The sequence below is a fragment of the Thrips palmi genome, unplaced genomic scaffold (assembly GCF_012932325.1).
Source record: "Thrips palmi isolate BJ-2018 unplaced genomic scaffold, TpBJ-2018v1 HiC_scaffold_17, whole genome shotgun sequence".
In the NCBI taxonomy this organism is placed as follows: domain Eukaryota; kingdom Metazoa; phylum Arthropoda; class Insecta; order Thysanoptera; family Thripidae; genus Thrips; species Thrips palmi.
The window spans coordinates 8,156,808-8,174,556 of record NW_023144626.1 but is presented as its reverse complement, the minus strand read 5'-3'; the positions used below and the strand labels follow the sequence as shown (position 1 = coordinate 8,174,556).

General features: G+C 47.7%; 3 protein-coding genes across 8 annotated transcripts; 2 read left to right on the top strand and 1 right to left on the bottom strand.

The window, feature by feature from the left end:
- Nucleotides 1-20: 20 nt before the first annotated feature.
- On the top strand, nt 21-2,479 carry LOC117643872 (tubulin gamma-1 chain). Its single transcript, XM_034383002.1, has 10 exons — nt 21-209; nt 483-595; nt 673-762; nt 837-983; nt 1,067-1,203; nt 1,282-1,476; nt 1,550-1,661; nt 1,748-1,879; nt 1,975-2,157; nt 2,241-2,479. The coding sequence occupies exons 1-10, from the start codon at nt 161-163 to the stop codon at nt 2,439-2,441; spliced, it is 1,359 nt and encodes a 452-aa protein (XP_034238893.1). The 5' UTR covers nt 21-160; the 3' UTR covers nt 2,442-2,479.
- Nucleotides 2,480-2,953: 474 nt separating this feature from the next.
- LOC117643873 (uncharacterized protein SYNPCC7002_A1628-like) lies at nt 2,954-4,868 on the bottom strand. The gene is made up of 7 exons (XM_034383004.1): nt 4,514-4,868; nt 4,227-4,400; nt 3,955-4,114; nt 3,677-3,870; nt 3,444-3,599; nt 3,258-3,369; nt 2,954-3,156 (listed from the first exon to the last, which is right to left on the bottom strand). The coding sequence occupies exons 1-7, from the start codon at nt 4,631-4,633 to the stop codon at nt 2,990-2,992; spliced, it is 1,083 nt and encodes a 360-aa protein (XP_034238895.1). The 5' UTR covers nt 4,634-4,868; the 3' UTR covers nt 2,954-2,989.
- Nucleotides 4,869-5,086: 218 nt separating this feature from the next.
- Nucleotides 5,087-17,488, top strand: LOC117643869 (glutamine--fructose-6-phosphate aminotransferase [isomerizing] 2-like). Of its 6 annotated transcripts, none has more exons than XM_034382997.1 (16): nt 5,087-5,243; nt 12,146-12,253; nt 12,343-12,432; nt 12,522-12,668; nt 12,750-12,916; nt 13,001-13,142; nt 13,892-13,912; nt 14,420-14,577; nt 14,655-14,778; nt 14,859-14,974; nt 15,070-15,268; nt 15,351-15,595; nt 15,697-15,852; nt 15,947-16,075; nt 16,177-16,311; nt 16,413-17,488. In XM_034382997.1, the coding sequence occupies exons 1-16, from the start codon at nt 5,237-5,239 to the stop codon at nt 16,521-16,523; spliced, it is 2,055 nt and encodes a 684-aa protein (XP_034238888.1). In that variant the 5' UTR covers nt 5,087-5,236; the 3' UTR covers nt 16,524-17,488. The 6 variants fall into 6 exon arrangements, with proteins under 6 accessions (XP_034238888.1, XP_034238884.1, XP_034238885.1 ...); XM_034382993.1 differs by lacking the exon at nt 5,087-5,243 and adding an exon at nt 5,746-6,004; XM_034382996.1 differs by lacking the exon at nt 5,087-5,243 and adding an exon at nt 11,469-11,511.
- Nucleotides 17,489-17,749: the final 261 nt, after the last annotated feature.

The following is a 17,749-nucleotide window of genomic DNA, read 5'->3' as shown; positions in this document are numbered from 1 at the left end:
CCCTGAGTCTCTCCTCCCTTGAGTCAGATCGCCAGGGCGGGAAAACATTTCCTACCGATTTAGGTTATTTGGTTATTAGTTGTCGTAAATGCGCAAAGTTTGAATTACTCACGGACTTGTGCATTCAACTGAAATCTTCTTGATTCAACAATTAAATAAAATGCCGTGTGAAATTATAACATTGCAGCTGGGCCAATGTGGAAATCAAAGTGAGTGAAGTCAGTTCTTTATTTTGACAGATCGAGCCTAAATTTGGAAATTGTCGAGAAAAACTCGGGGAAGGAGATTAGTTTTGGTCTTATCTCGTACCTTGTTTTCGTTTTACTCTGAACCTATTGACATACCGTTTTATGTCAGTTACTGATATTCATGTGCCATTCAATAATTGTTCTGTTCCCTTGTTACATAAACGTACGATATTGTATTTTACCCAAACCTTTTGAACTCATTAACTTATGTCTTTGTTACTTTATATTGTTTAGTTGGATTCGAATTTTGGAAGAGATTGTGTGCGGAGCATGGCATCAGTTCGGAAGGAATCTTGGAGGAGTTTGCAACAGAAGGCACTGATCGTAAAGATGTATTCTTCTATCAGGTAAGTCTTACTTTGATTTTACCAAGACCTGGTCCTATCATCCATTTGTGTTTGTTTCCTTTTTTAATTTCTTTCAGGCTGACGATGAGCACTATATTCCGAGAGCAGTTCTCCTTGACTTGGAACCCCGAGTTATCCACACCATCATGAACTCTCCTTACGCTAAGGTGTGTACTCTGCAACTATTTCAAAGCCCGTTTTGATTCTACTGGACATCCACTTACCATGCTGTATGTTATAGCTTTACAACTCGGAAAACATCTACCTTGCAAAGCATGGTGGTGGTGCTGGAAATAACTGGGCATCAGGACACTCCCAAGGAGAGAAGCTCCAGGATGAAATATTTGATATAATTGACAGAGAAGCAGAGGGCAGTGACAGTTTAGAGGTCAGAGTATTTATTAGGCTGTTCTGAAGTGTGTTGTCATCCTTTTTGATTCTTTGTTGATATTCTAGTTTTCTTTGATACAGGGCTTTGTACTATGTCATTCAATTGCTGGGGGTACTGGATCGGGCTTGGGGTCATATCTTTTGGAGAGACTTACAGATCGTTTCCCAAAAAAGTTGGTTCAAACATACAGTGTGTTCCCCAATCAGGAGGAGATAAGGTTTGTGCTTCTATTTTAATTTTCAACCTATACCCTTTGGCAACAAACAGTAGCTCACCTCCTTCTTCTCTTTTTTAGTGATGTTGTTGTGCAACCATACAACTCACTCCTAACTATGAAACGGCTCACTCAAAGTGCTGATTGTGTAAATGTACTTGATAATACTGCACTGAACCGTATAGCAACAGATCGCCTTCACATTACGAATCCCTCATTTGCGCATATTAACACATTGGTTTCGACAATTATGTCTGTTAGCACTACAACATTAAGGTAATTATATTTCTGTTATTTCAAAGGCTTATGCTGTTCTCTATCTGGACCATACTAATTGCATTTTCCATAGATACCCATCTTACATGAACAACGATCTCATAGGATTGATTGCACCCCTCATACCAACACCCCGTCTTCATTTCCTAATGACGGGATACACTCCCCTCACAACTGATACTGAGGTACACATACTTTTTATTTGTTTCATTGTGCTTTTATCATTGGTTTTCCAAATTTTAAAAATCTTGTTCAACTTTGAATTTGCCAGGCTACATCTGTCCGAAAAACAACTGTCTTAGATGTAATGCGTAGATTGCTGCAGCCAAAGAACATGATGGTGTCTACTGCCATCGACAGAAATGCTGCTCACTGCTACATCTCCATTCTAAATATTATTCAGGTAAATTTTGCTATTTTATTCATGTTGACAGATGTTTTTTTAAAAATAGTTTATTGACTACCAACCTTACAAAAATTGAATGTTGGCATTTTTAGGGAGAGGTTGATCCCACTCAAGTTCATAAATCCCTTCAACGTATCAGAGAACGCAAGTTGGTGCAATTTATCCCTTGGGGACCTGCTAGTATTCAAGTTGCTCTATCTCGCAAATCACCGTATGTTCAAACAGCTCACAGAGTGTCTGGTCTTATGTTGGCCAATCACACCAACATTTCATCAGTATGTATGATTCTTATGTCGTATGTGAAATTAAAATTTTATATTTCACTTTAACATTGCATTTTTTCATGTTTGTTTTTCAGTTGTTTGAAAGAGTTTTACAGCAGTATGACAAATTGCGCAAGAGAGAAGCTTTTCTGGAGCAGTTCCGGAAAGAAAAAATGTTTGAGGACAGCCTGGATGAATTAGATAACTCTCGAGAGGCAATTCAGGAACTAATTGATGAGTACAAAGCAGCAGCAAGACCAGATTACCTAACTTGGGGCAATCGACAGGTCACTTAATCTTCTTTAATAGCTGCTAATGCTCTCTCCTTAAGTTATTGAACTTGCACAGCTTTTTTTACTATTATTGTTAAGTATGTACCATACTAACATTATTTGACTTCTATGAAGGAGATCTTGTACTGCTGAAATTCGCATGGTTTCATGTAACTTGTCATAATTATAATGTTAAAAGTTGCTTAGTCGCAGAATGGTTAACCATATTATATCTATACATAAGTTTTGACTAACTGTCAGAGTTATGTCCATTTAGGACATTATTGTTAAATGTTATAATTTATTGTTCACTGTCCAATATCTGTGTCAGCAACTTAATTGCCAGCACCCTGTAACTTACAGTTGGCATACTATTGAGACAGTTGCCATACAACTAAAAATCCTCATCCAATTAAAAATCCTCAATAGGTTTAGTTCCCAGGAAATTTAGCATTTATCGTTTTGTAAGGCAAATTTATTTTTCAAATTACTGGGTTAAGAAGTAGTTGCAATTTAAATATGTCTCACAAAAATATATATTGTTAAGTTATCACATTGTTATTATTCTTGCATCACAGTCTTCTGGATTTAAAAATGTATGTTGCTGCTCTGTGTATGATTGTGTGCCTTTTCGCAAGCTCATCCAAAATTTTGTCATAGCCACCACCTATTACTGTTGCACAGGGAATCCCTTGTTTTAGAACCAAGTCTAGAACATATCGGTCTCTCTTCATTAGCCCTGAAAAAAAGAAAAATTATTAATGTATCCCGGTTATGCAGTTGATATATTCAGTTTATGTTCATGTAGAATAAAAGAAATCCTATTTGAGAAATTCTTACCGTTATCTGTCATCCTCAGGTAACCCAAACTGTCACAGGCGTGAGGATCCACTCCAGCATCATACAGCACAAGGTCAGGGTGGAATGAATTCAGCACAAATGGAAGATGCTCCTGAAAAGAGATCTGTTAGGCCCAGTTTGCAATATTGAGGTATGTGGTCATTGTCTGTTTGATATCTCCATCACCTGTAACAGAGCTAAGAATTCTTGATCCCCATCTCCTTTGTGAAGATTTACATCTAAATCAGACTGCTGTTTTCTAAATGGAAAATTCTCTTGACAATGCATTGAAAAGGTGTATACATTTTCACTATTTTGGAAAATGAATGCTGTTCCATCTCCCTGTAACAGAAATACCGTAGTTACATTCAGTTTTTTCTTGAAAAACTCTTTTTGAGAATAGTGATGAAGTATCTTACTTGGTGAACATCTAGGTCAATTATAAGGACCTTATTCACTTTTCCATTGTTTATTAGGTGCTGAGCAGCAACTGCTAAGTCATTTATCAGGCAAAATCCAGCACCTCGGTCAGGAAATGCATGGTGGGTGCCACCTGCAGTACTACATGCAAGACCTCTTTCTAGTGCTATTTCAGCTGCAAGTAAAGTTCCACCTAAAAGTGCACAAATTCAGAATTTGAGGTTTAAATTTTCAGTTATTACTAGAATACCGTAATGTAGGTATAATTTTTGGCTACCTGTTTCATACCTCACACGACTTGCAAGGCCTTGACTCCATTCAAACCCTGTTGCTCTTTGCTCATCTGCTGTAGTTCTTCCATTGAAAAACTTGCTGACATATTCAGAAGTATGTACACATTCGGCATTCTGAGCAGATATTTGTTGCGGCTCAATTACCTTAAATATCATATAACAAAGAAAAAATTAGGCTACTTCATGCCTAATAATACACTTAAAAACTCAAATACTCTTAAAAATTAATGATCAAAAATTCAGTTAATGTACTGACTTGTTTCTGCTGGTCAATTACGCCATCGTCGACTAGATAATGAAGAACACGATGAAATTTCTGCATGGGAAATCTGTGTTCAGACGGAAGTGGACACACATATCCAGGAGTATGTACTATAGGAAGCCCATGAAGAGCTTTCAGCTGCTGCCTTTGCTTGTCGGATAATTCAATCTGGAAGGATGTGTATCAGTTTCCAAGTCAAGTTACACACACTAGGTTGAGTACATGAGGTTATGATTTAGTGTGAGGCTGGAACTGCACGGAAAAGTTTGTTTATTTCTTACAGTGTGCTGCAGGCGTTTGAACACGGTTAAACACTTTGGCATCCTCACTCTCCTGAGGCTGGACATATTACATCTTGAAAGTAATGTCATCTCAGCTGTTTGAGTGTTTTGAATCCACATGTAAACAACCTTGATGGCGTTTAGATGTAGCAGACGACAAAGGTGTAGAAGGTTATGTGTGTAATTTAAGGAAAGATTCTGCTTATTTCTTAAATTAACGGTTTTCAAGGATCAAAATGAAATTTCCCCCCGTCTTAAGCTTAACATTTTATATATACATTGTTTTTAAAGAAATTACGGATGCGTTTTTTTGAAAAAGTGACCATGTCTTTCTGGAACTCACCCCGGAAGTTGCGTTTACTCAGAGGTGGCAACTTCAACTATTCTCGTTCAAAGTGGTAACGCCAAGTTGACTGAACTGCCCGTGCCACTGCCACTCACTTTTTGAAAATGGAATATATAACATTGACTTTTCTTTTTCTCTCCTCACCATCGTTCAAACTTAAGTCCAAGTTAATTTCTATTTTTTTCGTGTGTTGCCAACCTATTCTAGCAGACGACCGCTTCCCCCACCCTCCTGGCATCTGTCAATGTGGCCCGTGGCCGTTTTGTTGTATTTATACAGGTTAACTCTTTCTCCGGTTGCCAGTCGGTTCAAACTCCCGCTCAGCACAGGTGCTGCCTCCCCACCTCTGCAGAACTTGTCGCGTTCCAGAAGACAACATGTGTGGTAGGTGCTGAGCGCTTTTCCGACTGCCATCCACTCGCGATATAGATGTCGATTATTGTTTTAATGGATATTAGCACCCGTATGTGAATTGTCGATAAAGTGTGGATTTGAGGGGCCCAGTGCTGGTCTTCGTCTGGATCGAGGGCAGCAGCCGTGCTCCAGGGAATGCCTGGGCGTTTGGTCCAGCGCCGCAGGGGCGGCTACACCTTAACCCTGGGCTTTAACCTATCACCCTAGAGATAGACTCTGACGGTGGTCCGGCTTCGTTCGCGGCTTTAACATGTGAACCCTACCGCTCCGTTGGTCCCAGAACAAGCGCCCCATGCAGAAGGGCGTTGTATGTGCGCCACGCGTGCATGGCGGTCTGGAAACCTTCCCCCTCGCGCCCCGCTGCCGCAGGGCTGTCACAGGGCCGCCACTGGGCGCGCTAAGAGCGCTCCCCTGGCACCCCAGCCTAGCAGCCAGTGTCAATTGACACCACGTCGTTTGCCCGCGTGCCTGCGCGGTTTGTCCGCGAATGGCTCGGGCTGGCGCTGCGCGCCCACGACGCGTGTTTGTGTACGACTCTGTAACGTCAGGCGGCAGGCTGATACCGAACAGGGCTTCGACGCCCCGTCTCTCTCGCACCCCTACCGGACGCCCCGTGAGTGCGAGAGAGACAGAGCGACAACAGCCGAGTAGGAGTGTGAGGAGTCGTGGCGCTGGCGCTGCACGGCGCGGTACCTCGCGGTGCCCACGGCATGTCACCAGTCTTATCGCAGGTGGGTTCGGCAACCGTCGCTCCGTCGGCAAACACCTGTCTGGCCGCGGATCGATGCGCGTCGTGCGCGTTGAGGAAGGACCGAGCTGTTCTTTCGTCTTCGGTGCGTCCGTCCTGCACTCTCGGGGCGTTGCCGGGGGGTGCAAGCCTTGGATGATGCAACACTAGGGCGGGGAGGTTGCAGGCGCACAGTGGGCCAGAAGACCAGTGGAGGCGGCCAAAACTCGAGACGCGTTTTGAGCTCCAGAGTCGCTAAAGAGGACTCGAACCGAACGTGTGACCCCACCAATGGATTGCTCTCCGAACGAGGAATCCATTGGTGGGGTCACACGTTCGGTTCGAGTCCCATTTAGCGACTCTGGAGCCCGAAACGCGTCTAGAGTTTTGGCCGCGTCCACCGGTCTTCTGGCCCACTGTGAGGCGGGCTGCAGTTTTGGCGGACCCCTGCGTCGCAGTGCAGTGCGTGGCGCTATGCAACCCGCCCACTCGGCCAGGGCGGACGCCAGGGCGATGCGACACCAGGCCGATGCGGGGCAGCGAGGACATTGCACTTGGCCGCTCTCTCCTGTCCCGCATCCCGCCTCTCGCCGATGGCGGCATCGCGGCTCCAGCAGGCTGCTCCGTCTCTCTCGCACTCATGCGGCGTCCCGAAGGGGTGCGAGAGAGACGGAGCGACGAACGCAGCGTTCGGAAGCAGCCTGCCGGCCGGCCAGGCGAAGCCGCGAAGCGCCGCTGGAAGGGAGGGCGGCGCCACGGCCGCACTACACTGTGCTGGCCGGGTGGCTCTCCCTGGCATTCCCTGTTAGCTCTGCCCGCAGGCGTGCCGCAGGCCGGCTCTCGGTCTCCCTCGCACCCTGGCGGCACCCGGCGGCACGCCGCTTGAGTGCGACAGAGACAGCGCGACGAAAACAACACTGTTTGGACTGCAGTCCCCAATCGAAGCTCTGACGTGGGCCTATCGCTGTCGTCGTCGTGGTCCCCGGTCCACGAGCGGTCCGCGAGCGGTCCGCCACTCCGACGGGGAAAACGAAGACGGCTGCGCTTTTCCTCCTCCCTTGAGATAACCTCGTAAAAACGTGTAGTGTTCATTGTGCATCGCGCTGACTGTTCGTTCGCGGACCCGCCGGGACCCGCGGCAGGGAAGTGCTGCCAGCCCGCCGTCAGCACGCGTCTGCAGTGGGCGAAGACCGGCGGAGGCGGCCAGAATTCTGGACGCGTTTTGAGCTCCAGAGTCGCGAAATGGGTCTCGAACTGGACGTGTGACCCCACCAATGGATTCCTCGTTCGGAGAGCAATCCATTGGTGTGGGGTCACACGGTCGGTGCGAGTCTCATTTAGCGACTCTGGAGCTCAAAACGCGTCTAGAATTTTGCCCGCTCCACCGGTCTTCTGGCCCACTGTGGCGTGCCGGCCAGGGCCAGCCAGACCTTTGGTGACCTTTAGGTTCAGTGACGGCGGCCAAACTGTCTGTCTGCGTTACCAAATTTCGGACCGGGCTCTGCACTGCGTCGCACTGCGTACGGACCCACCGGCGTTCTCGAGTTAATCTTCGGAAGTCTCCGTCGTTGCGGTCGGCCTGTCAGGCGGCGTGCGTCGGTCCGTGCGATGGCGGCGTCCTGCGCTCCGTCACTGTGACATCGTCGTCGCGGACGTCACCACACTGTCGTCAGTGCTACGGTTTATCAGCAGTAGTGAAGGTCTTTAATCTGCGTCTGATTCTGATTCACTCAATTGATTTATGTGGAACTTGTCGAGAATAACCTAGGGCCGGAAGCCAGCCAGGACTAGGGCACTGCCACTGCCAGAGCTAATCTTTCTGCGTGAAGGAAATGTCCCAGACCCGCCCCGCACCATGCCCGCACCGCACGCGCGCGCTGAGATTTCGGGCCCCGTCTATCCTCAGATGTTTGCCAGACCCTACGCCCTAAGCTCCCAGTTCACTGTGTACTCATTAAAAGAAAACGCGGGCGCTGCGTAGAGACGAGAACGGCTCAGAAGTCGAAAATGAAACCCGCGGAATTCGATAAATCGCCATTTTGGCAGTCAGCTTGCCTGGAAAGTGACGTGGCGTTGTTTTATTCTTCCAACGCGAGAAAGTGTTTTTCTCCCCTCCCCATTTTTGGTTCTCGCTCTTATTTTCCAAAACTAAAATGTCACGAATTAACTTTTCCTCTTCATAGAACCTGTTTCACCGCCGCCGCGAGTCCGTTTTATTGCGGAACTGGGCGGACGCCCCGCCAGTGTAGGCTCGCCTAGGCAGCCCAGGCACGCCGATGCGTGATTTTGCTCTTCGGCTCGCCGTGCTCTGTCGTGCCGCGACACTTGAAACCCGCACCACTCGGCACGGCACGGCGGGCTGTCTTACCCTAGGCGGCGTGGTGGACCGGGCCCGAAAGGCAGCCGATTTGTGGTCCAGCCGTGTTACCCTACCAGGCGCTCCAGTCCGTGTTGCGGGTAGGCCTACCCCAGGGTTCGCGGGCGCTCCAGTCCGTGTTGCGGGTTGGCCTACCCCAGGGTTCGCAGGCGCTCCAGTCCGTGTTGCGGGTTGGCCTACCCCAGGGTTCGCAGGCGCTCCAGTCCGTGTTGCGGGTTGGCCTACCCCAGGGTTCGCAGGCGCTCCAGTCCGTGTTGCGGGTTGGCCTACCCCAGGGTTCGCAGGCGCTCCAGTCCGTGTTGCGGGTTGGCCTACCCCAGGGTTCGCAGGCGCTCCAGTCCGTGTTGCGGGTTGGCCTACCCCAGGGTTCGCAGGCGCTCCAGTCCGTGTTGCGGGTTGGCCTACCCCAGGGTTCGCAGGCGATCCAGTCCGTGTTGCGGGTTGGCCTACCCCAGGGTTCGCAGGCGCTCCAGTCCGTGTTGCGGGTTGGCCTACCCCAGGGTTCGCAGGCGCTCCAGTCCGTGTTGCGGGTTGGCCTACCCCAGGGTTCGCAGGCGCTTCCGTCCCGGCAGTGGGTTGGCCTACCCCAGGGTTCGCAGGCGCTCCAGTCCCTGCAGTGGGTTGGCCTTTAAAGTTTTACTGGTGCTCCCAGCCACTTTGCCGGCCTGCCTGGTCTGCCCCGACGTGCCCACCCCGTCGGCTGCGCGCTACGCGGCGCCACGCACTGAAGGCCGCGGTGGTTACAGCGGTGCAGGGCGGGGTAAAAAGAGAAATACAACCTCGCTGCGTATGGGCCGTATAGGCACACAGAGGGACCGGTCCGGCGGCCCGTAAGGCTTACGTAACGAGAGCAAGGGACCTGCGGTGCCGGGCTGCCAGGCCCAGGGCCGCAGGGCGGAGTCCGGCGGAGGCCTGTACGTCACATTTTTAGACATGCGTGACGCCTTTATAGTATTTGTTGGAGGGCAGGGCGAGCAGGGCGGCGGTGCGCATAACCGACCGGGCCGCGCGTTGCCGGCGTTGCCACGTAACGAACCTGCCACCTGTGGGCCGGGCCTGGCTGCCTGGCTCGGATCGATTGCTTTGGAAGGAATCGGCAGTTGAGCCACTCTAAAGAGTCGTCGCTCTGGCTCTCCGTAAGGGCGCGAGAGAGACAGAGCGAAAAACAGATCTTCTGGGCTCGGCAGACGTACCAGCGAGCGGGCCGAGGAGCCGAGGACAGAACGACAGGAGGCCTGTCGTGTTTGCTGAGCGTCACTTTCTACCGCTGCAGCAGAGACCGATTCCGCGCAGCGTTCCATCGCCGTCTCTCTCGCGCCCATGCAGGACGCCCCGTGAGTGCGAGAGAGACGGAGAGGCATCGCGCTGCAGCCTATGTATCGGCCGCGTTTCGAAATGCGCCGCGCGATGCCGAGCCATCGGCTCCCACTCGTTGTCATTGGGGGCGCGAAAGCAGCGGAAACGAAACGCACCGGCCGGCTTGGCGCGCTCCGCCGCTCCGCGCTTGCCGCTTGGCGACGTGACGGCTGTCCTGGAGACCGATTCCGAGAGTCCGTTTCGTCGCTCTGTCTCTGTCGCACCTGTATGGGACGCCCCCTGAGTGCGAGAGAGACGGAGAGACTCTCGGAATGAGTGTCCTGGAGAACGGCGTGGAGCGCGGGCGGCGGGATGCGTTGCTCTCTCCCGTTGCGTCAAGGAGGAAGTCGCGGGCGGGCGGCGTGTATCGGCGGGGCGTGGTCCGCGTGGCCGCCGTGGTCGCTGCGAGCAAGCCAGTCACCTCTTGTATTTTTTGCGGATTGGATTGGCCGGATTGGCCTACACGCCTGTAGGCGCTGTAGCGCGCCGAGCCGAGTGCGCGCGCACTGGGCCGACTTGACTTGGGCGCTGCCCATGGCGCTGCCCATGGCGCTGCCCATGGCGCTGCAACGCTGCACGCCAAGAACCGTAACGCTACTCTCCTGGTCGGCCGGCTTGGCGCATTGCTGCCATTGTATTGCAGCCGTCGAGCCGGCCAGCAGACTGATTCCGAGAGTCTCGCTGTGTCTCTGTCCCACTCACGGGACGACCCGTGTTGGTGCGAGAGAGACAGCGAAATCGACTCCCGGAATCCGTCTGCGGTGGCGGTGTTCCACCGTGTTCCCGGTCAGCTCGGCCGGTTCGCTGTTCCTGGATTTGAGCCCGGTGCAGCGGCGTGCGTGTTCGGGGCGGGGCGGGGCGGGGCGGGGCGGGGTGGGGCGGCTGGAGGGCGCGGCGCCGTCGGCGGCGCGCGTCCTTGGGAGTACGACGCACCCGCGGCGTGCCGGCGGACGCGCCGACACCGCCCAGGAAGAGGGAACAGCAATTTTTCGTCGCTACCGCACCTTCTGCACTCCCAGCCGTCAGCCCTTACCCCCACAGCGTGTCACCACGCACCGCCCCACAGTGGGCCAGAAGACCGGTGGGGCGACCAAAATTCTAGACGCGTTTTGAGCTCCAGAGTCGCTAAACGGGACTCGAACCGAACGTGTGACCCCACCAATGGATTCCTCGTTCGGAGAGCAATCAACTGGTGGGGTCACACGTTCGATCTGAGTCCCATTTAGCGACTCTGGAGCTCAAAACGCGTCTAGAGTTTTAGCCGCCTCCGCCGGTCTTCTGGCCCACTGTGCGCCCTTGGAGGGAGTGGCCGACAATCGATCCCCAAACCCCAAAACCCGCCGAGTGCCCGCCGCCATTTACTTCAAGTTGTTGATGGTTGTTGTCCCCAAGCCGCGACGTGTTTGCCAAACAAGCGGGCGCTGCGCCCCAAACAAGCTCGCCGCGGGGGCGTCGCCGCGTCGCCGCGCGTTGCCGGCCGGGCCGCCGAGCGTTGCATTGTCACTCGCGACACGTCCACGACACGTCTTCGCCGGCGTGCTCGAGCCTCGAGCGGCCCGCCGTAGTGGGCGGCCTTGCCAGGTCGGCTCGGCTCGGCTCGGCCTGACACGCCGCCGGACTCGTCCGGCCCAGCGGCCGGCAGCGCGGCAGCCAGCCCAGCGGGCCGCGCGAGCCCGAAAAATACATTTCAACTCAACGAACCCGATTGGGTGGGAGGCGGGGCCCGGTTCGGCTCGGATAGTGGTTACGGATGTCAAGCCGCGCGAGGCCACACAACGGTTAAAGCTGTTAGAAAACAAAACGGGGCGGGAACACATCTCGCCCCGAATGTGAATGTGAACGTGAATGTCGTTGGCCTTACTCATCTCCCCGGAAGACTCGCGATCGCTGTCGAGCGTCTATAAGCCGCCGGTGAAAGGTCTTCCCTGGTGCAGGCTGATTCCGAACAATGTCGCTATCCCTCTCTCTCTCTCTCGCCTATGTGGGACGCCCCGAGAGTGCGAGAGAGACAGAGGAATGAGGCGGCTGGCCGTGCTTGAGGCCGCCGCTTGTCGGCTGCGTGGATTGGGTTACCATTTTCGCCTTGTGCGGCGCTTGGCGCTTGGCGCTTGGCGCTCGCCGCTTGCCGATGGGCGCCTGCTGCTTGAGGCTGGAGCGCCACGCCGCCCCCGCCTTCCGAGTAACGGTCTTCTGACACTTTACAGTCCACCCACAAGGTCGCATTAGACCGCTTGCTCGACTTGCCCCGTCCCGCCGCCTTCCCGGTGGGGCGGGGTGAGGTATAGGTGGGTAGGGGCGGGGAGGGGTGGGCAGGGAATGCGGCAGTCTCTCCCTGGCAGCGTCACACATCCCTTGGGAAATTTGCAAACTTGTTGCGTTTGACTAACTTGGTTTTTGATTTGTCTGTTTCAGGAATCTTTGCCTACCTCAATTACCTGACACCGAAAACGCGGAAGGAGATCATCGACCTGCTCATCAATGGACTCCACCGTCTCGAGTACCGAGGCTACGATTCGGCAGGTACGTTATGGCACGGCTCTCGTGCAGTTTGTTTTTATGCTTCTTCGCTGCTTCGTGTTTTGTACCAAGGGCTCCAATTTCCTGAACAGGCATCGCCATCGACGCACCCGACAGCAAGGACATTGCTATTGTCCGCAAATCCGGCAAAGTTGCTGCCCTGGAGGAGGAGATTCTGAATCGTAAGTTTGTGGACACTATTTTTATGTATTCTATTCGGAAGATCTTGTGTGGCTTATGCAACTGTATTTTTGACTTTGTTTATATTCAGATGAAAAGACTATGGTGTTCGATGAGTTGACAGACCTCCATGTTGGCATTGCACACACTAGGTGGGCCACCCACGGTCAGCCCAGCGAGCTCAACTCTCACCCCCAGAGATCCGATCATGAACAGAGCTTTGTGGTTGTTCACAATGGTAAGTTTTCCTTCGAGATAATGAACTGATTTCAACATTTATTTTTCTTCCCCTATTACAATTTGAGATGTTAACTTTCAGGAATCATCACAAACTTTAAGGATGTTAAGATGTTCCTGGAGAAAAAGGGATATGTGTTTGAGTCAGAAACCGATACGGAGGCCATTGTGAAACTGGTTCATCACTTGTATTCTCAGCACCCAGATTACTCATTCCGTGAGCTTGTTGAACAAGCCATCCAGCAACTGGTAAGCTCAAGCGCTAAGAAAGGAGAGCAAAATGTGTAGTAATGTATGGAAACATGTTCATGACCAGTCTGTTTAACTTTTCAGGAAGGTGCTTTTGCACTATGCTTTAAAAGTAAGCACTTCCCAGGGGAATGTGTCTCTGCCAGACGAGGCAGCCCCCTTCTTGTTGGAATCAAGACTAAGACAAGATTGGCGACTGATCATATTCCTATTCTTTATGGAAAAGGTGAGTGCAACATTTGGTTTATACTTCTGTTGAGAACTCCTATTCAAATTTGTCTCCACTTTGTGTTGCCATAGCAACAGACAATCAAGAACATTGTTACACAGTTTGGGTCAGTATTGGTCGTATTGGTACAGTAGAAAAAAATATGTGGTTGTATTTTAGCCTGGGCTATTTCATTGAAGAGCTTTTATTTTTGTTTTATCAGCCCCTTGTGCTGGCTCTTCATTTTGCATTCTATTCTGTTATTGTCTATTTTTTCTTCCTTTCACCGTTACATGAAAAAAGTAAAAAGACAGAGGCCAATCATGTATGTGTACAAGATTTCACTAATGAAACAGGTTTGAACCAATGAAAAAATCCCTTCGGTTTGAGAAACTTGAAGACGTCAAGTATGGCTCCTTTCTCTGCCTTCAAACTTTCATAAAGAAAGATTCAGAATTATTCCTTTTTTTTTCCACGGTGCTTATGGATGATTTGTTTTATTGCAGTTATGTGGATCTTTTTGCTGCTTAGTATCTTTAGGCTGTGTGTTCTATTATTTTCCTTTTTACCCTTAATTTGTTTCTATCCTATCAAAAATCTGAATGTATTTTAAAATCCTCTGCTCTATTTTTCTTAAATTATTTTTCATCTTTATATTTATTTTTGACCTTTTTCTCATTTTTAATATTTGTTTGATCTAATTTGGTTTAATTTTGTTCCTTTCCCTTTTCCCCTTTCCCGATCCCATTCCTGTTCCCCCCCATTAGAGGCTGACACCAAAAAACAAGGTACACAACATTATATTTGTGTTATCTTCTTATGGTCTGTTTGCTTCATGCTTGAATGACCTATTTCTATAAATTGTTTGTTACAATCTGTTCAGCTCTCTTGCATTCTGGTGAAGGTGAAACTGGAGTGGTTTTGTTGTTGAGGGAAAGCTACTTTGTCTCTTTCACGGTGATGGTTGTGTGTGGTTCCCATTGTATGTCTCTTCTGTTTGCTGTCTCGTCAAAACAATGTTGCAGTCAGGTGTTGGTATTAACTGACATAAATTGACATGTAAACTGTCTTTATTTTTTAATTTTATCTCTTTTTTTGTATTGTTTTTTAAATTCAATGTGAAGTGGTTTTATACGGTGTTAGTGAGATCAATGGGTGATGAATGGAGCATGTCAGGTGTTAGCTCCTCACTGTTCTCAATATAATCACTAATAGTTGTAAATATTTGATTTATTTTTACTTGCATCACCAATTTTAGCAACTTTCTAATTGAATAAACCTTGGTTGACTTTTAGATCATCGTCCCCATGGGCGTGGTGACATGCCCTCTCTCATGCCACGTTCTGATTCTACTGCTGAGTTCCAGCCCATGGAGGACAAGGAAGTGGAATACTTCTTTGCCTCTGATGCTAGTGCAGTGATTGAGCACACCAACAGAGTTATCTTTCTGGAGGTAATTTTCTCAGGGGCTTTAAAAAATTTGACACTCTAGGACAATTGTAATGTATTTTGTTCATCTATTTTTTGTAGGACGATGATGTTGCTGCAGTGAAAGATGGAGCTCTCAGTATTCATCGATTGAGGCGATCTTTGGATGACCCTCATGGAAGGGAAATTATTACACTCAAGATGGAAATCCAGCAAATCATGAAAGGTATTGAAATTGTAAATCAATGTAACTTTAGTTCATTGTTGTTAAGAAAGATATGTAACATTTTTGCTACTCATTTTTAGGAAACTACTCATACTTCATGCAAAAGGAAATCTTTGAACAGTCAGAATCAGTTATCAACACAATGAGAGGGCGAGTAAATTTTGAAAACAACAGTATCACTCTTGGTGGTATCAAGGTAAAAAATATATTTTGGCTATGATTAGTGTTCCAAATTTCCATAAAAGTTGTAAAAGGGTTAATATTTTATTGCTTAAATTTAACTTTTTCAAGGACTACATTCCCGAAATTCGTCGTTGCCGACGTCTGATGCTCATTGGATGTGGAACCAGCTACCATTCCGCTTTGGCCACACGTCAGCTGCTGGAAGAGCTCACAGAGTTGCCGGTTATGGTTGAGCTTGCCTCTGACTTCCTTGATCGGAGCACTCCCATATTCCGTGACGATGTGTGCTTCTTCATATCCCAGTCTGGTATGCATATTACCTTGTCTCTCTTTTAATACCTGTGTTTTAATTTAAATTGTCAGTTTAAAAAAAAAATCCATTTGTTTAGGAGAGACGGCTGACACTCTCATGGCTCTTCGGTACTGTAAACAAAGAGGAGCTCTCATTATCGGTGTTACCAACACTGTTGGCAGTTCCATTTGTCGTGAGTCTCACTGTGGTGTCCACATTAATGCTGGTCCGGAAATTGGTGTGGCCTCCACCAAAGCCTACACTTCTCAGTTCATCTCACTTGTTATGTTTGCTCTGGTTATGAGTGAGGACCGTATCTCCCATCAAAACAGAAGGACTCAGGTCAGTATCTAAACTTAGCACATCTTCTCTAAACCTGTTCTAATGTCAATTTTAATAAAATTTGTGGATTTTTAAATTAAAAATAAAACAAAAAACCACAGATTATTCAAGGTCTGAAAAATTTAGACAACCAGATTAAAGAAGTTCTTGAGCTAGATGGACGGATTCTGGAAATTGCCAAAGATCTGTATGAACACAAGTCTCTTCTTATCATGGGTCGAGGCTACAACTACTCAACTTGCCTGGAAGGTGCTTTGGTAAGAACAGAGGCATAATTTGCTTGAGTCTACCACACATACCTATTATTGGTTTTAAGATTATGTAATAACTGTGTATTTCTTCTTACTGCAGAAAGTTAAGGAACTTACCTACATGCACAGTGAAGGTATTATGGCTGGTGAGCTGAAGCATGGACCGCTTGCTCTTGTGGACAGAGCCATGCCTGTCATGATGATTGTTACGAGAGACCCTACATACACTGTAAGACATTCAAACTTAACACTCAATTATTTTTGAACTTAAGTTGGAATTTGTTAGGTTGAACAAATAATTACAAAAGAGAATGTTTCTTCAACTTTCAGAAATGTATGAATGCTCTGCAACAAGTCACAGCACGTGATGGACGACCTATTATTGTCTGTGAAAAGGGAGATACTGAGACAGCAAGCTATGCTTACAAAACCATTGAAGTTCCTCCTACAGTGGATTGCCTTCAGGTATTTTAGAAATTCAATATAGTAATAATTAGAGCAGATGTACCAGTAGTATGTATAAACAAAACACAGCTTTGATATTGACAATGTTTCTTGTGTTTCAGGGTATTTTAACTGTGATTCCGATGCAACTTCTGTCGTACCACATAGCTGTTCTTAAAGGATGCAATGTCGACTGCCCCCGGAATCTTGCAAAGTCTGTCACTGTTGAATGAAGGATGAGCAGACATCACTGGAGTCTTGAGAATATTTTTCTTATGATTTGTTGTATGAAACTCCTTTTCCCTTACTTTGGATGGATTAGATTTTCATGTGTTGTCTTTTACCTATATTTGAAAGCAAAGGCAACTAATTTTACTGTGATCTTAAGTTGCACTTCTACAGTGTACAACTGTCAGTTTAATACTAGTAGAGGACACTTCATGTTATGTAGTGATTTTTAAGACTTGTGTGTATGTGTATGTCTATCCACACTTGTTTTTTCTCGTCTGAATGGATTTTTAGCGTTGGAATAGTAGACTGCTCTGATGATTTTGTAAATCAACCTCATAAAGATTATGTGCGCATTTATTTACTTTTATAAAGAAAATAATCCACATCATGGATTGGTAGTTCCAAATGTGCATTTACATAGATGTCTTTGCTTGTGTAAAAAGTACACTGCCATAAATTAAATATTTAAAAAGAAGCTTTTAATTGACGTGAGGCTTAAAGACATTATTTTATAATCGATCTCCCAAACTTACAACTATGCATCAAAATTTTAAAATTTTCCTCTCTACTCAATGAACTATCTTATTATTTTTTGTTATCGTAACACTTTCAACATTTATAAATTCTGTTGTGTGGTGTAGGGACTTTATGGTGGTTTCTGCATATGGCACCAAATATTGTTAGTACAAGTATGTTAATATTTTTACCAGATAGGCATTGGGGGTCCTCATTTTGTCACCAACACATTCCTGTTTGTATGCTTTCTTCAATTTTTAATTCCTTAAAGCAAAAACTCATTTTTTTCACAAAAAAAAATTGTTGAATTATTTTAGATGTCTGTGATCAAGTGACTTTATTTTCTTTACGATGGGGACCTTGTATTAGCCAAGGTATCTGTTTAATCATAGCACCATACAGTATACTTTGTTACCATAATTATATGAAATAAAAATATCTTAAGACTTAACCTTGTGTTTGTTTCTTTTATCATAATACTTCTCCTATCGGCCTGTTTGAATGTCACTCTCTTCATTCAAAATGAGAAAAATTAATGGACACAACAAGTTACGCTCAAAAATGCCTTGGCAGTAGCAATTCTTCAGAAACTTTATCTTTTGGAGGGAATGAATGAGAAGAATCAAATGGTAGTTTATTGTAAATTCAGAGAAATATCGACTCTATCCTATCGAGGACTCCGCACTTAAAGTCAAGGCTGGACTGTTTATCT

What these genes read in the sequence shown, in the direction of transcription:
- LOC117643869 (XM_034382993.1), top strand. Translation starts at nt 5,761, where the DNA reads ATGGCTCGGGCTGGCGCTGCGCGCCCACGACGCGTGTTTGTGTACGAC. An exon ending in TCCTATTCTTTATGGAAAAG is followed by an intron (nt 13,143 to 13,891) that starts GTGAGTGCAACA and finishes CCCCCCCATTAG; the next exon opens with AGGCTGACACCAAAAAACAA. An exon ending in CTACAGTGGATTGCCTTCAG is followed by an intron (nt 16,312 to 16,412) that starts GTATTTTAGAAA and finishes CTTGTGTTTCAG; the next exon opens with GGTATTTTAACTGTGATTCC.
- LOC117643872 (XM_034383002.1), top strand. Translation starts at nt 161, where the DNA reads ATGCCGTGTGAAATTATAACATTGCAGCTGGGCCAATGTGGAAATCAA. An exon ending in TGAACTCTCCTTACGCTAAG is followed by an intron (nt 763 to 836) that starts GTGTGTACTCTG and finishes TGTATGTTATAG; the next exon opens with CTTTACAACTCGGAAAACAT. An exon ending in AGGGCAGTGACAGTTTAGAG is followed by an intron (nt 984 to 1,066) that starts GTCAGAGTATTT and finishes TCTTTGATACAG; the next exon opens with GGCTTTGTACTATGTCATTC.
- LOC117643873 (XM_034383004.1), bottom strand. Translation starts at nt 4,633, where the DNA reads ATGTGGATTCAAAACACTCAAACAGCTGAGATGACATTACTTTCAAGA. An exon ending in TTGACCTAGATGTTCACCAA is followed by an intron (nt 3,600 to 3,676) that starts GTAAGATACTTC and finishes TTTCTGTTACAG; the next exon opens with GGAGATGGAACAGCATTCAT. An exon ending in AATTCTTAGCTCTGTTACAG is followed by an intron (nt 3,370 to 3,443) that starts GTGATGGAGATA and finishes ATCTCTTTTCAG; the next exon opens with GAGCATCTTCCATTTGTGCT.